General features: G+C 41.8%; 1 protein-coding gene across 1 annotated transcript; it reads right to left on the minus strand.

The window, feature by feature from the left end:
* Nucleotides 1-712: 712 nt before the first annotated feature.
* Nucleotides 713-11,303, minus strand: PTPLAD2 (protein tyrosine phosphatase-like A domain containing 2). Its single transcript, XM_010183433.1, has 6 exons — nucleotides 11,204-11,303; nucleotides 10,189-10,316; nucleotides 4,395-4,507; nucleotides 2,436-2,542; nucleotides 1,773-1,904; nucleotides 713-1,054 (listed from the first exon to the last, which is right to left on the minus strand). The coding sequence occupies exons 1-6, from the start codon at nucleotides 11,298-11,300 to the stop codon at nucleotides 972-974; spliced, it is 660 nt and encodes a 219-aa protein (XP_010181735.1). The 5' UTR covers nucleotides 11,301-11,303; the 3' UTR covers nucleotides 713-971.
* Nucleotides 11,304-16,104: the final 4,801 nt, after the last annotated feature.

Consider the following 16,104-nt stretch of genomic DNA (forward strand, 5'->3'; position numbering starts at 1 on the left):
TAGTGTTCATTTTCCCTTTAGATAATTATCTTTTCTTCAACTTTTATCTTTCCTCCCTCTGCCCAGTTTTCAGCCAAGCTCAAAAAAATAGCCTCACTTTCTCTCCCTCACCTGCTTGAATTCAAATGTAGGTGATAGTATGGATGAAACATTAGACAAGCCCCTGCCAGCCTCTAAGCACTTATTGATTCAATTTTGCCTCTGCAGTCCACACTGGGTTGCTGTCTGCATTTTTCATTCTCAGCCTTTGAAGAGACTATGTTCTAGTTGTATTTTCACAGATAGTCCCACAGAAGTATGAGGAGCAACGCACTTGAGTAAAATGGCTAGAATTTTGCACGTGGCTTTTGACAGTTACTCAGTTCCCTTTGAGAAACAACATGTGCTGCATTTTCTGGAGTCATGTCTGGAGAAGTGAAGGTTGGGACAGAACGCGAGAATCCTTCGTGAATGCCTGGGACTGATCAGCATGTGAATGTCGTAGGTTGCAAAGTTTCCAGCTTCTGCTCCTTGAGAGATTCCAGTTCTGGCTAATTTGGCATTTATATATATGAGGCACACACATGTAGGCCTAATGTAAAATAATCTCATAGGTTAAATGATATTGTCATTACAGAAGGTCTGTTGCTGATAAGGCAAGAATTAACAACAAAAATAAGGGTTGTTAGTGTGATAGTGAGTGGAGACACTCTTCAATTTCTTTGAATAGGCTTATATGTTAGAAGAAATATATTCATTTTTAAAACTACTGCCATTTGAAGTCACAGCTTTCAAAAGTCACTAGTTACTTTGAGCTGCTCCATTTTTGAGGTGCATTTAGGAGACCTGCCTTTTCTGAAAATTCTGCACAACCAGATAATGTACATGCAAACAGGAGTTTTGCATTGAAAATGTTTGTCTAATTTTTTTTAATCTATGATATGCAGCAGACCACTGGGAGTATATTTCTTATTTCCAAACAACGTATCAACTTAGCTTCTTTTCTTTTCGATGTTGCCTGTCCCTAGGTGTGCCTTCCTTTCGGAGAAGAGGTTCTGGATGTTAAAGCACATACCTGGATCAAAGCACAAAACAAGGTTAAGAACAAGGGAGTTAAGAACAAGGGAGTGGAGTCTAAAGTGTATTCCATTAATTCAGAAGGAGCAGCCTGAGCCTTCCTCTGGCAACCTTGCACAGTTCCGTCCATGAACTTAGGAACAGAATGCTGCATCACAAAGATGAGATCCTTCAAATTAGTGTTAAAGCCAGTGACAGAACAAAGACCTGGCTGTAATGCAGTTGAGATTTTTTTTGAGCGAAGGGATCTATTCACTTGCAGGTTTTGTGGTGGGCTCTTTTTTCACCCTTTTGGATAATCAAGCTGTAAAAGTCCTAACTGAAATATAACTTCTCATACCAGCTAGGAGGAATGAGTGAGGAGGGGTTGCACACAATGAGAGTATGATCAAATGGGAATTTATTTAAAAAAAAAAAAAAAAAGGCAAACTTTAGTAAGTAGCTCTAAGGCCAGCATCATCGATGCTATTTTTATCTTTTTGGTTTGTATTTTGTGTATTTTTGGAAGAGAGATGGTGTATTTTCCAAATTCAATTACTTGTATTTGAAAGACATTGGAAATCAAAACAGCTGGTGATGAACTTTCCTGCCGTAGTCGGCAGGGGATGTGGCAGAGAGTTAGAGTTTGTGAAAGGAGTTATACTGATTTGATTTTCTATTGCCGTAGGCATCCCAGTTGTGTTAAGACCCAGCTTTCTGGAAGATGGTATACTTACCTATAAAAAGCACCAGCAGGTACATTTTCAGAACATAGGGGAAGTAGATTGAGAAGGCAAATGGAAGTGGTAGCTTGATGGAGTACGTGCCAAAGTATTCAAAATAAGGCAGTGATACACAAATTGCAAATGCTGTAAAATAATATGGTAAATCTTTAGTCAAAAACAGTTTGGAAGATCATCAAAAAGCCTAATGTAAAGGTCAGTTACCTTTAAGGCACAGATAGCTGTATTATGTGAGAATTTGCCATATGCATATGCGCGTATTATTTTCTCCTTGAGTTCAGTTTTGTAGGTCTGAGGTGCTAATTGCTTTTAAGGCTAGAATTAGCAAGTATTTCCTATTCAGTAACAAGTTCTGTCACTCCTGTAGCATCACTACTTTCAATATGATCTCAGTGGGCACCTTTCATGATGTAAGTATGATAAAATGCTAACAGACACAGAAGCCCCAGAAACCCCCGAGAACCTCTATTAAGGAAAAAAGTGCCGTAAAGAGAAAGATATATAGACATGCAGATTAATATGAGAGTACACAAGCATTTTTTACTACTTTGGCAACACAAAAAGAAGGATCTTAAACACAAATGACAATTGAACTGATCAAATCTTACTGAAGAATATTAAGGAAGCAAGTCGTTGGTACTTTTCCCATCTCCTTACCTTGAGCCAGAACTGAAAGGGGATAGAGTGGGATGCACAGTGAGACATGGAGCCATGTCAGTGGTGGGTAATATATTCCCATCCTTGCTAACATGTTGTAAGTGTACCTGCAGCAAGAGGAACAGCAGATGAGCTCAGAAGGAATGATCATGTCTTTAAAATAAAGATACTTTATTTATTTATTTATTTATTTAAAAAATAGCCAAGGGAATTGCAGAAGAGCTTGGAGCTGCCTATCTGAGAAGATTTCAGAGCAACACTGCAGCAGTTTTGTTCAGGCTCTAATCAATGTCTGAAAGCAGATGGTCCATTGCTTTGGAGGAGTTGTCTGTGGTGCTACCCTAGCACAGGCAGACAGCAATACAGCCCTCCAGCCTGAAGGCTCTGTCAGAAACCAGCAGCTTTCCAAACACCAGAGAAACAGGTCTGATCACACTTTTGGTCATCTGAGAGGCTTTTTGCACTGTGGTCTTGCTGGAGATAGGAAAGTAAAGATTTTTAAACCATGTTAGCCAGGATTGTTGGAACCAGCATTAAACAAACTTCTGTATTCCCTTCTTACAAATTCGTTGACTAATTTTGCATCATTCCTGGACTGTATAGGAGTTTGATAGGCTACAGATGTATGGTCTTCTCTCAGGTTGGCCCTCTGCAGCCTCAGGATTGTCTCCATTTTTCACAATTACTGCTTTTAAGGCATAATCTCAACTCAATACAAAAAAGTAGACAGCTACTCCCTCTTCATACACCTTCTTGGGCTGTTTATGGTATAGGCAGGAAAGATCAAATATACAAAACCTTGACAATTTTGCTCTGTGTATCGTTAGCCATAATGCACAAGGTATTTATGTCCCTGAAGAACTATAATGCTTCAAGACTAGTTGGCTAAGGGGTGGGTTAGATTACTGTACAGTTTTAGGCATGACCACTTCTTTGAGATGCTAAGACTTAGCACAGATGCTGTAAAATAAATCGGGTAAGAACTCTAAATCTGTATGAGCTGTACTATGTGCTATTATTTCAATTGGTCATTTGCTGCCATAGACCACAGTATATTGCCTGTTAAGTGGCCACTGTTACTGCTAAGATGCTGGACTGTGTTCTTTAGCAACAATATAAAATATGCATTGATATGACTGTTGTGCACTGACAGGACTTTACAGCCAATATTGTTTACACTTTTGGCCTCTCTCCAGCTGCACAGAACCCTTTTATTTGAGATTAAGATCTGCTATTTTATCTTTACAAACTTCAAAAAGAAATGGGATGGAGCAATAATCTAAATAATTAGTACAAGTAGTTGTTTATTAACACATGTAGTACAAATACTTTGAAGCTGACTTTAAATCTTTCTTATCGATCCTATCTGACACTCCTTCTTTAGATCTCTTTTATAACATACATTTCCTTTGCTGCCTAAATCCATGCACCCCGGTCAGTGCCCAAAGCAGAAGCCATTTTAGCAGAAAGAAAAAAGCTAAGGGAAAAAAATCTGATCCCGTACAGAGGCTGCCGTAACGGTTATGTCTTGTTAAAATGCTTCTTAATTCCCTATCTTCCCTGCTCTGAGTCTACAAACTGAGGTCCATAGAGGCTTAAGTAACATTTGAGAAATGTTACTGATTACTGTTCCTAGGATTGTAAATCGGCTTTAGAAATCACTGTTCCCTGTGAGGTAGTTCTGGTTTCCTTCTAGATTTTTGTTAAAAAGTTCAAAGCCTTTGAACTATAAATGTTAATGCAGTGATTTATTTCTGTAAGTCACTCTTCTTCTCAACTATGTGGATTTCTGTAAAAATCAGTAACTAGCTGGTAAGGTCCAAGCTTTTATTTCAAATGGATAATATACTTTTATACCATTTTAAAAATAATAAAATGAGCCTACAGCATGGTGGGGATGGGGTTCTTCTTTCAAGAATGACCCATTTTCCCCTCAGGATTTTGCCACTGACTCCTTACCTGACCACATCTAATAAATTCCAAAGGAAAAATAAAACACACACGACGTATTTCCCTTGAACTTCTTCCTGACTGTTGATGACGACAAATAAAACAATTATTCTCTCAGTGATCTGGAAAGAAAAAAGAATTCAGGTGGATGAGCCAGCTGTGGTGGTGGGAGCAAGGACTTCTTCCACTGTGCCCCAGTGCCTGGGGAGCCAGCAGGAGGTAAGCATCCCTGCTTGCAGGCTGCCTGTGGGGTACTGCCCACCCAAGTGCCTTCTCTCTGCCAGGCAGTGCTAATCTCACAGTCCCAGCTCTGCTTTCTGTAACTTGGAGATCTGTGTCCCAAGGGATCTCTCTCATGTAAGATTTGCAGAAAGGAAGAGGAAAAGAGGAATTTCTTATCTTTCCTTCCTTGTTTCTGGCTAGAAGTGGGTTTAAGCTTGTCATTTATGTGAATTATTGCTGTAATATTTATGTAATAACATTTTTTTAGTGGTTGAACCTTATCTGGCCCACAAGGTATGCCTTTACAAATGAAAATATATAAAAGTGGATTAAGCAGACATTGTTTCCAGCTTAAAAAAATACTTTGTCACTATTAAAACTCAAGAAATTAAAACCAAGTGTGTCTTCTTGCAGCTTCTTTGGACAAGTTTCCTATCAGTATCCATGCCCTGCCCTGTATATATACCTGTAGTATTTAGTACTGCTAATAGTTGCCTGTGAAACTCTTCCAGAATGGTACTGCTTCACTCTGGTTTACACTGTTTGAAAGTGTTGAAAGAGAAAACATGCATCTATTCAGTTGGTACTCATTGGGCTTTTTTAATACCCACTGCCTTGTCTTCTATAAGATGCCTTAGGTTTAATGATTTCATGGGTTAAGGTGTTAAGTCAGTGAAAAGTCATGAAATGAAAATGGATTAACAAAGGTGGTTTTCATAAGCACAGTCATTCTTCACTGGTTTTACACTTCCCCTTACTCCTACCTTAAGTGAAATAAGAACTTGGCCTCTCAGCAAGTTTGTGCAGTGGCTTTGCTACGTAACATTTACTGGTTCCTGTGTGAACCACTTTGGCTACAAGACTCTTTTTGCAAACCACATCTGTCAGATAAAGCAGTCATCACTTTACTATTCAGCAAAATTATGTGAGAACAGTTTTTCATACAGAAAAAGAGCGTGTCCATCCCCTAGGGATCTGGTTTCTCATCTTGAAAAGCACTGAGGGGCCAGAACAGATAAAAAAGGTTTTGCTGCATCTCACCCTCCCTTGTCATCTTGTGCTGCTGCTCCCACTGGTCCCTAACTGAGGAATTGATTTCTAAGAAGGTCGGATGTCAGCAGACTTCTGTATAGACAGACCAGGGAGCAGAGAGTGAGAGTTAATAAATCTTGTGTTTAAACACTGATGCTGAGGAACCTGACAAGAAGATGAGGGAACTGGAATTACTAGTGCACAATCTGAAGCCAGTTACAACAGATAGGAGAAGCATGGTGGCACAACCATCACAAGAAGGAAATCAAAACAAAGGTAAAAGCACTGTGAGCACCAAACAGCATTGTGTGCTGGAGAGAATAAATAAAATAGAACTTAAGTTAAAATCATTTTGGTGAAGGGTGATAACGGAGTGCAGCATTGGTGGTATGGGCATTTTGTTACTGACCCTAAAATTGGACAGGGATGTAGAGACAGAGTTCAGCAATATCATTAATACAAGAGATATTTCAGGGAATTGTCTCATCTAGAGACCAAAGCTTGTGGACATGTTTTTAGATGGGAGGGCTGGCAGATTTTCCAAGTGGTCACTTGCTCTTCAAGAGGTGGCTGGTTGAAAAAGTGCTAGAAAACAGCATGGGTCAAGTGATGAGGAGCTGATCCCATTTCAGTGAGATAGAAGGATAATAGGCAGGTAGCTACCACCCCCAGTTTCAAAAGGATGAGCACAGGCCAATGAGACAGAGTGGCTATGGAGACTCACAGTTCAGCCTCATGGTCTGAGAGTGGAAGGGGCTGTGGATTTCCTCCCCTCCCCAGGGCATGAGCAGATGCACGAGAAGCAGTGACTATCACCTCGCTGGGGCTCAGCAGATTTCCTCCATCAGAGGGTTCATGTTTGTGAAGGGGAGCAGTGGAGGCCCTCAGCCTCACTTGTTGCAGGTGGTGGGAGTCAGTAATCAGGCTATGTAAAGCAGGTTGAGTACCTGCAAGGGCAGTGAACTGGACTTGACACAGCACAGGTGCCCTGTGGGTCTTCTGTTTCTGTGGGACTGCAGCCTCAGCCAGCAAACACCGGGGTGGACAGAGCAGCCATCAGAGGCCAGAACTAAAAACCACCCATGGCCTTGCTGTGGAGCAGATCGGCGGGGCAGGGCAGCAGCAATGATGTCTTCATCATGGGAGACAACACATCCTACCTCTTCTCTCTGTAAATCAGGAGGTTGCCTGCCTGTCTGCCTTTATTCCCCTGTGCTCTTTTCTTTCATAGCACTGTGCTCTTTTCTTTCATTTCTTTACTTTTAGGTAACCAAGGCAAATCAAAGGTAGATGCCAGGGTTAGAGGCTGTGGGCCTTCTCGGCAAGTGACAAGGCCGGGTGCTACTTGAAGAAGGGGAGATTCCAGAACATGTCTGTAGGTATTGTGCCCCTATACATACACATCTGTATATATACACACATGGAATGATGTACATACATGAAAATACACACATCTATATGAGAAGCATGTGCTGATGCCCAGGCACAGCTCATTTCTTCTAAGGATCATCTGTCCCTGTGTAAATGAAAATATGGTATTCTCTGTTGCTACTCTCTTGCTTAAAAAAAAAGCAAAACTAGAAGTCCTGTGTTTTCATGTTCATAAAAAGGAAGTATGTGCTGACACCTCACAAAGCATAAATGAAATTGTTTCATTTTTCATTCCTCCTTTGTGTTAAATCAAGCCGGAATTTCCTTCCTCTCCCAGCACTGGTCTTTCACAGGATACAGCAAGTTCTGTAGAATGGCATAAATTTCCACAAGGCAGTCTGGGCATTTGAAGTAAGCAACTGAAACAGAGCAAATTATACTGGCTGTGGTTAGGGCAGGAGCAGGCAGCACATTCACTTCCATTTTTTAAGAATCATGACTGTACAGTATTTGGTACGTGAAACTCTTACATAGCTCTTCAATTTAGTAAAAGATTAAAAAAAAACAGTGCTACTAAATATTTAGATTAAGTTAAAAATTAATGTTTTTATCACAAAGCTTTGGTCTGGGAAATCCAATTCTGTTTGTACAGGGTAAAGAATTAGTATTTTGTTCACAAAACCAGCAGTCTTTTCTTCCATCTTTCCTACTCTCTCCCTTGCTAAAGTACCAGCCCTATCAGTGTTTACTCCTTGTCTAGACTACTAAATTTTATTATCTTCTGTTTTAGCAACTGCAGTGACATGTGACACATTCTCCCGTCCTCCTCTCAATCGTTCAAACCGCAGATGCCCTGAGAGCCATCCCTTTGCACCAACTGTATGACCCTCCCTTGTCTTCCCTTCCTCCAGAGCATCCATCACACAGGACTCATCTTTCTTTCATGACGTGACTTGGTCTTGGCCTACCTAACCCTTCACCAGGGCCTGAGACTTTGTCCCTCAGTGAGGCCATACTGAACAAGTTTTTCCAGAATACGCCTCTGAGTTTGCTTTTCATCAGTCTCTCATGTGCATCCCAAAGTGTTCCTTATAAATGCTACTAAACCACAATAAATGGGATATCAGGCAGAAATCCTTTGTTCAAACTCTGCTTAAATCATATCTCTCTTATAATGCCTACAAAACAACCAATCACCACAGGAGTACTTTCACAGCTTATTTATGGCTTTTGGGGTGGGTCTAGGGATAAGTTTTAAGCTTAGAGTCAGAAAAGGTGGTGAGAATGCAGAACAGGGCAGCCACTGTCAAATTCTTGCAGCCTTACTGGTGCCCTGACTGTATGCAGTAGACCAGTAGGCTGCAGTAAGGTAAGCATATCTAACTGTCCTTCCCCTGTTCATTGTGGAATATAAGTTTGGTTTTTTTTCCTAAAAGGCAAGGAGGACAGCATGGCCTCTGTACTCTCACAGCAAAAGCAGGGCCACCCAAGTGAAAGCGGAGTCTACCCCAAAGAGCTTGTGCACACTGATTGGACATGAGACTACTGCCAACATCAAGGCGCCAGAGGTGTGTTTGTGGTGAGAGAACACATGCGGAAAGACCCAAGTAAGGATCCAAAGCTTGCTTTGTTGTGAGGCAAATGTTTGGATTCACAGTGCTGTAACATTCCCCAACCCACCTTCTCCATGTTGCGTTGGAGAGCACTGCAGTTACTGCCCTGCCCAAAAAGGTCGCAGTTTTCTTGCTCAGAACATTCATTTTGTATCTCCTGTCTCTTGAGGTGACACAGAGCAGTGTTTGTGCAGGCTTCCCTGATCTCTGCTTCTTTCTAGGGCTGGTTAGGAAAGGAACAGACAATGTCAGGGCTGGGGAATGTGTAGACACTGCCAGGACAAGCCTTGCTTTAATGACTATTAGCATTAGCAGGCTGGTCTTCTCTCCAGATGACGTGATATTTGTTACATGACTTATTAGACAGGATACTTTTCCCCCCCCTAAATTAGTGTAAAAGTGTGTAGATTTAGGCAAGGAAAAAGGTTAATTGCATTTTTATGAACTTGCAGTCATATTTAGTGAGCAGTGTGAAGAACAGAGATCTGCATTAGTCAATCAACTTCTAATGGAGATTTAAAAAGAGGAACATCTTCACCCATGCAACACATCATTTGACAAAGACGGGCTATCCTGAAAACTAAAAACATAACTAACTACTTTTAATCTTCTACCTTCTGACTGCTGAAAGCAATACCAGTTTCACCATTATTCAAATACTAAAGATTGCAAAGGTTTGAAGTTAAGTCAACAATTTTACTTTTTCCAACGCATTGAGAAAAAATACCAAAACCTGAGATTAACTCCCAACAGAAAACAAGAGTGCAGTAAGGAAAATGTCAGAGAATCACCTTGTTTTCTGCTACAGCATGTGATCTTTTGGCTGTGTTTTTGCTTACAGCTAAACATATACCTTGTAAACCCTTTAACTGTCAGAACCTCTGGATAGTGCCACAATTTGGCCATATTAACCCTCTCAAGATATGACCCTCAGCAAGAATATGACTATTCTCCTTTCTTTCTCCTCCCAGCATTATTTCTTCTTCAGTCCCTTAATTTCTCTTTCTTAATCAATTTTTTTCCTTCCACACTCCATGACTGCCAGCAAACCCCATTTCAGGAGGCTTGATGTGCTGATCGTTTTCTCACTGTCATCCCTTTGCTATCCCATAAAATTATGTCTTGTGCTTGTCCACAAAATAAATATGCACCCGTCAGTACCATTGCAGGGGAAATAATTAGCTACTGAAACTTTGGCTCAGAAATGTTGTCTTTTGACTGTACACAGGTTGGCTGGGGAAGTAGTATCCTCAGTCACCTATGGCTCCCTAGAAATGGGGACTGCCCCCTTTCTGCAAATGGCCACCTCTGGACATCTTCCAGGTCCCTGCTGTTTTGGGCTGGGCGTGAGGCACTTGCTATTCAATTTCACTTAGGAAAAGCACTGAGAGAGCAGCTCCTTCCCAAGCCAGTCCTGAGGGCTCAGTTCCTGCAGTTAGCAAACCATTATCAGAGGGAGCTCCCTGAGGAAGAGTTTGGGGTGGTTCAGCTTGGGCTTGTCCCTAGTAGCAGCCGTGGCTGAAGTGTGTAGGTCATGGAAAGAGGGTCTTGAGAAATTGACTTACCTGCAAAAACCTGGGAAAGAGACGGCTTTTATCACTGCCAATGAGGATGTGTAGGATCTCCAGTACAGATAACAACTGGCAAAGGCGCATTACAAGTCCTATGGAGTAAAATGTATCAGCCACCGAATCTACAGACAAAGTGGAGAGGAAAATTGGAGGCTGGTTATGTAGTAAAAGTCTGGGTCAACTACTGGATGTGCTCTTGCCCTGTCACCACTGGAGACAGGAAACAAAGTTCACACAGTATCAAACTTCCGGGAAGCAGAAGCAGATCTTCTGGGAAGGGAAGAGAGAGTATACTCTCTGTGTGTGTGGCTCTGACACAGAGGCAGGAAGCTGAGAAAGGAGTGAGATCTCCTTTACTTGATGCACTGGCAAACATTCTGTATGACGTGTTAGTTTAGAAAGATCACTTTAGCATATTTCTAACTATAAGGAAATGTATGAGGAATGTCTAAACATGAGGAGATGTTGAGTTCCTGCCTGTATCTGTACCCATAGCACTTCCTAAAACAAGTAGACCATTTTATGTACCCACAACTATCTGCCATTATAAATTATTTTAAATTTCCAGTCACTAGTTTTCTATTTTCATGCCTTAACCCCAGGCAACAGAAAGAGATATATGTTGTAATGTTTTTGGAGATAGAGTCATGTGCAATAACCACAAAGGTATTCCCTTGCAGTGGCTTCAATAAGACCAATATTCACTATAATGACTGGACCTAGTCACATTTAGGTCTATGTCTAAGTAAGTCAGACATTTCTAGCACACTGCTGAATATTAAAGCCCATTAGTGAAACAAGAGCTTCATTGCTGACATGATGTAGGCAGAATGTAGTTACCAGTAATTTGATCATCCTTTTAAATGGAAGAAAAAATGTTGTTCTGATTGAAATTACAGCCCCAGCATTGAACGTATGTCTATTCAGAACCATAACTTTATCTCCAATTTGATGTTTCTGTGTGTCACTGGCTCTTGAAATGTTTAAGGAAAATACAGAGGGAACTTACCTTTTCCAAAGGACATGAACCTGATGATCATATTTGTAAATATCCAGGAATGTCCACAGAATTGCATTAAGTCATACACAAAGAGATAGGTGTTCATGGTAAAGCTGTGGAGGTGAAAATGATAAAGCAAACTGTATGACTTACTACAATACTCAAGCTTTTCAACTGGTAGAAACTGCAGCCTCTCTGGACATGTTAGTAAGAGGAAAGCTGTCCATGTCCGTCAGTGCTCACAGAACAGTACTCTCCCTGATGGAGCAGAGGTTTTACCTAGGATATGTCCAGGAAGTTTCCCAAGGTTCCACCAGTCGTTAGGGTGATCTGTGGCCGTACAGTGAAATCTGTGCCTCCAGAGGAAAAAGTAATGAAACAGACGGTCCCGTGAGTGCTGGATTCAAGCCTGAGCCCCTTGGCTTGGTGCTGCCTTGGTGGTGTGGCCAGACTTGAGGTGGGGTCGCACCCACTGCAGCCCTGCTGAGGGTCTCGGACTCCCGCAAACACCAGCCTTGGGATTGCTGCATCTGGGTGAGGTTTATCCTGATCTGCTCAGAAGACATGTCTCTAGCATGCACTCAAGACAGCTTAAAGGACAGTGTAAATAAGCTGCAGTGTCTCCAGCAGACAGCATAGTTGTAAGCATTTCTAAAAAGTAGGTGAAGAAATGGAAAAGAAAGCCACATTTCAATCTGCTTTTATTTGAGGCAGTCTGAAGGATATCTGTCTTTCCCTTTTTAACCAACTTGGTCAAGTTTTCCAGATAAACATTAAATTAGGGTCTTTGTATTGCACAGCCTGTGTTTCAAGTTGCATTAAATAAAGCGAATCTTCTCATGTTGGAGCAGACTGACTTTTGTAGCTCTTCTAACCTAATCTTCATAGGTAATCTGAATTTTTGCAAAACCTCCTAGGCTCTGGAGGTACTTAATTTCCCTTTCCCATAAATGTATTTTCTTCTGACTTATTCTGGGGAGAGAGGCTTGCTTGTCCTCCAGCTATGGAAAGGACTATATACCTTTTAAGAGATGAATTTGTTAATTTTCTACTACAATTTGTCTCCTGTGTTTGACCCAATAAATAGCAAGATCTCTTTAAGTTGCCCCTTGATCCAGTGTGTTCATGTGGTATGTCTCTGCCATCAAACTTTATTTGATTTGTATCTGTACACTAAGTAATACAGTGAATTTCCGATGTTTAGAAATATCTGTGTTTAGAGATATATAAATATGATAAATGCATATACTTCATTCCCAGCATTGAACCAAGACCATAAATAACTATACACACTTCTGTAAATTGATCTAGATAAACTGATCTTCTAAATTTTTAATCTTAAGTATATCCTAGGGAGGCCACAGAAAATGCCTTTCTTCCTTTCTTCCTATTATGCAGGATAGCTGCTGTTTGTATCATTACTTCTATAAGCACAGAAAGATCTGCTGGCATAATTTACCTCCCAAGAGGCATCAGTGCCCTTTGATACTATGAAAATAATGACATATGAGGAACCAGACAAATGAAAATATTCCATAAACACTCCTTTTGGGAAAAGTCTGATACAACTGAATTGGACTAATGTCCAGTGAGCTCTATATTGACCCAAAATCTCATCTGCTTTATTACTGAATGACACTTTGTGCTCTCTTATGGTAAGAAGAAAATATGGGACACTGTACATCAAAAAAAGACAAAAAAATTAAGAACAGTGTTCTGATTTAAGAAAGAGCCTTATTACTGGATGGATAGGAATTACTGTAATTGGTATGAAAGTTACAGGAACAATTATAAAGATCTTGAAGCTTTCCAGTCAGCACCTCCATCAGTCTCTTTGGTCTGATATTGCCATGTGGGCTTTGCGCAGGATGCAAGCTGAGCATATGGTTTCTCTCTTCTGAAGTTTAGTTTGCTACATCTGTCTCAGAGCTTGTCTTTCAGTGTTTTGGGCTTGGATGGCTCGAAAATTGTTGTCTTTACAATGTTTAAGCTGCTTAATCTTGGCTAAACAGGGCGTAACCAAAAGAACATTTGTAAATGCAGCTCCACACTCATGTTTTGACAATATGGCAGCCATTGCATGTTGAAACTCATAATCTTTAAAAAGTACTGGTGACTACTGAAATACATACACATTGCTGGCATTTATGGAGGGCCACGTGCTCCCAGTGTAGGGTAGAGATGTGCTCGTGAGCAGCATGCTGGTGTTACCTGGAGCACCGATCCCAGCCCCAGAGCTGCGAGCTGGGAGCAGCTCCCTCACTTCATGATGCTCTCCTCTGTGTGGACAAACAGCCCTGATTTCAAAATGGGCTTTCATCCTACTGTGTTAATCAAAAGGAAACTGAAATATAACAGTTCTATAAGGTCTTGGGAGATTGGACTAGATGATCTTTTGAGGTCCCTTCCAATCCCTAACGTTCTGTGATTCTGTGGTTCTGTGATTCTGTGTCTTTCTCATCCAAAGGCTGGTCTCTTTACCTAGAGAACCAGAAGCAGACTGAGGATAACCTATTTCACTGTCCTAGCAGTTTTGTGTCACAACACAAAATTCAGCCATTGGCTTCTATTTGAAAGGCTACCGGCAGAAGAGATGGTCTTTAATGAGATTTCCTGCTCCCTCTGGTCCACAGCAGGCATTGTTCCACCTCTACCTCACAGAGCTGCTTCTGCAGCACCCTTGCAGACAAAATGCCTATGAGCAATCCAGTAGGTTCAGTTCTTAACCCTGCCCCAAACTTGCTGGCTGACTTTACAGACCTCACTTAGCCTCCTTGGTGCCTGGTTTGCAAAATGGACTTGCTGCTGCATTTATTCCCTGCAGCGTGATGTGCTTTAACACTTTCAGGTTGCTTTCATTTGAAGGCTTTGGGGGGCACTGCACATTTCAGTACTCTGCCTGCACTGATGACGGGAGAAAGAAAGAGAGACGAAAGATCCAGAAGGCTGGACTTGCTATCTGTTGTTTTAGTTGTCAGCTCCAGCTGATTTTATACCAAATACATTGAAATGTTAGGGACATGTTTATCATATTTAGGATCAGTTTTCCTTAGTGGAAAACTTTATCTGCTTTCTCTGTGGGCTCAAAACCTAGGAAACTAGATGAAATGTAAAACCACTCAGAACCAGCACGCACAGCAGCATAGTCCCAAACATCCTGTTTTCCCTTTTATTCACCAGCAGAGATTTTACCAGTGATACAGTTTTAGCTTGCAAAGCCTGACACATTTCCACAGGCAGAAAAATCACATAATTGTTGCATTTTATTATTTTTAACATGAAGGTCTTCAGTGTGTCTCTGTGGCAGCTGCCATCTGGGGTAAGTACAGAGGTGGGTGCCCTCTGTGCCTGAAGGGTGTTCAGGACCACGTCCTCCTTGAGCTACGGTGACAGGAGGCACAGCAGTGGCACCCACCTCAGGTGCCACACACAGGTCCTTCTCAGAGGGGGACTGAGCCGGGATCCCACCCAGGCCTGCATGAACTGAGCCCATCCTGGCCTCAGAGCCGTTGTGCTCTGCTGCCGTCCTGTGCACCCACGTTGGCTGGCCGTGCATGAGGAAGCAACGCTCCACGCTGAAAACAGAGCAATGTTCCTATTTTTTTTTTTCCTTCAACAGGAAAGGTCTGCCAGAAAAGCCCCTCTGCTGACACGGTTTCCTTTTAAGTGATACTGGTCTGAACTTCCACCCCTTCCCCCTCCCACCCCTGTGACAAGCTGCAAGTGCTGTAGATCAGGAAGAAGCAAGCTGCTGAGAACCAGTACAAGAGTTGTATTTTTCTCTCACAGGCGCATCCCGCACCACTTACTCCCCCCTGCCTTTTTGCATTTGAGCAGTCTTGGTCACCTGCACTAAAGAATTGTTACCTGTCGCAGGGGTCGGGATGCTGCTGCTGCTCCTGATCTTTCTCCCTTTTTCCCTCTACAGCTGCAACAGCTGTTTGTTAGGAGATCTCCCCTCCTCTTTCCTCTTCCCCCACCCCACAACGTCACCAAACGTAAGCAGGAACTAAGCAGGAACAATGCTGCACTTCCCGAGAAAGGAGCTTCTAACCCCAAATATCTCCACACCATTTGCCCTGCCCCTCATCCAGCCCAGCTCAGCCTAACTTAACCTAACCTAACCTAACCTAACCTAACCTAACCTAACCTTACCTAACCTCAATTGCTTTCTTGCTGTTGTACTGGTAAGCTAGTCTGTAAATCCCACTAACTCTGATTCTTAACCCAGAACAATATTTTGAAGGATTACTGGAGAGAAATGCAAAATTAAAAATCTGTTTTTCTCTTCTGTTTAAAGCATCAGCACTACAATGCTAACAACACTATCAAATTATAAGGAAGGTGAGGAGCATAAAATAAAAGAAGCACTTTAAACTACTTCAGATAGAGGAAAGAATTTTCCACTTCTTATCAAGAAATGTCCATTTATTCATGCTTGTGTGAAATATGGGAACTGCTGGCAGAGGAAATGTATGTGTGCATCCTAGTTTACTTCTGCCCTTACGTGTCTGGGATGTCTTAGCATAAATCAGATGAAGAAGAATGTCATAACATGTTTATAAACTCTTTTCTGCCAATAAATAAGTTTTTCCACTGATACGCATCCTGCAGTCAGATTTTAAATTCAATGTTATGACTGAAGAAGTCACCAAGGACAAAATGAGCATAGGACGTTCTGTGTAAGTATAAAAAGTCTGGGAGATGAAATGTGCCTTACTGGGTCTCATCTCTACCGTGAGTGGCATTGAGCTCCTGTCCAGACCACCTCCACTCCCTGTGGTGTCCTGAAGAGGTGAGAAATGCCTCTCTGGCCAGTGGGTGATGTCCTGGAAAACACAGGGGGACACTGTGTTTTTCCTGGTTATGTCGCCCATCTGAATCACAGAATCACTCAGCTGGAAAAGACC

Source organism: Mesitornis unicolor, unplaced genomic scaffold, assembly GCF_000695765.1.
Source record: "Mesitornis unicolor isolate BGI_N332 unplaced genomic scaffold, ASM69576v1 scaffold42420, whole genome shotgun sequence".
NCBI classification, from domain to species: domain Eukaryota; kingdom Metazoa; phylum Chordata; class Aves; order Mesitornithiformes; family Mesitornithidae; genus Mesitornis; species Mesitornis unicolor.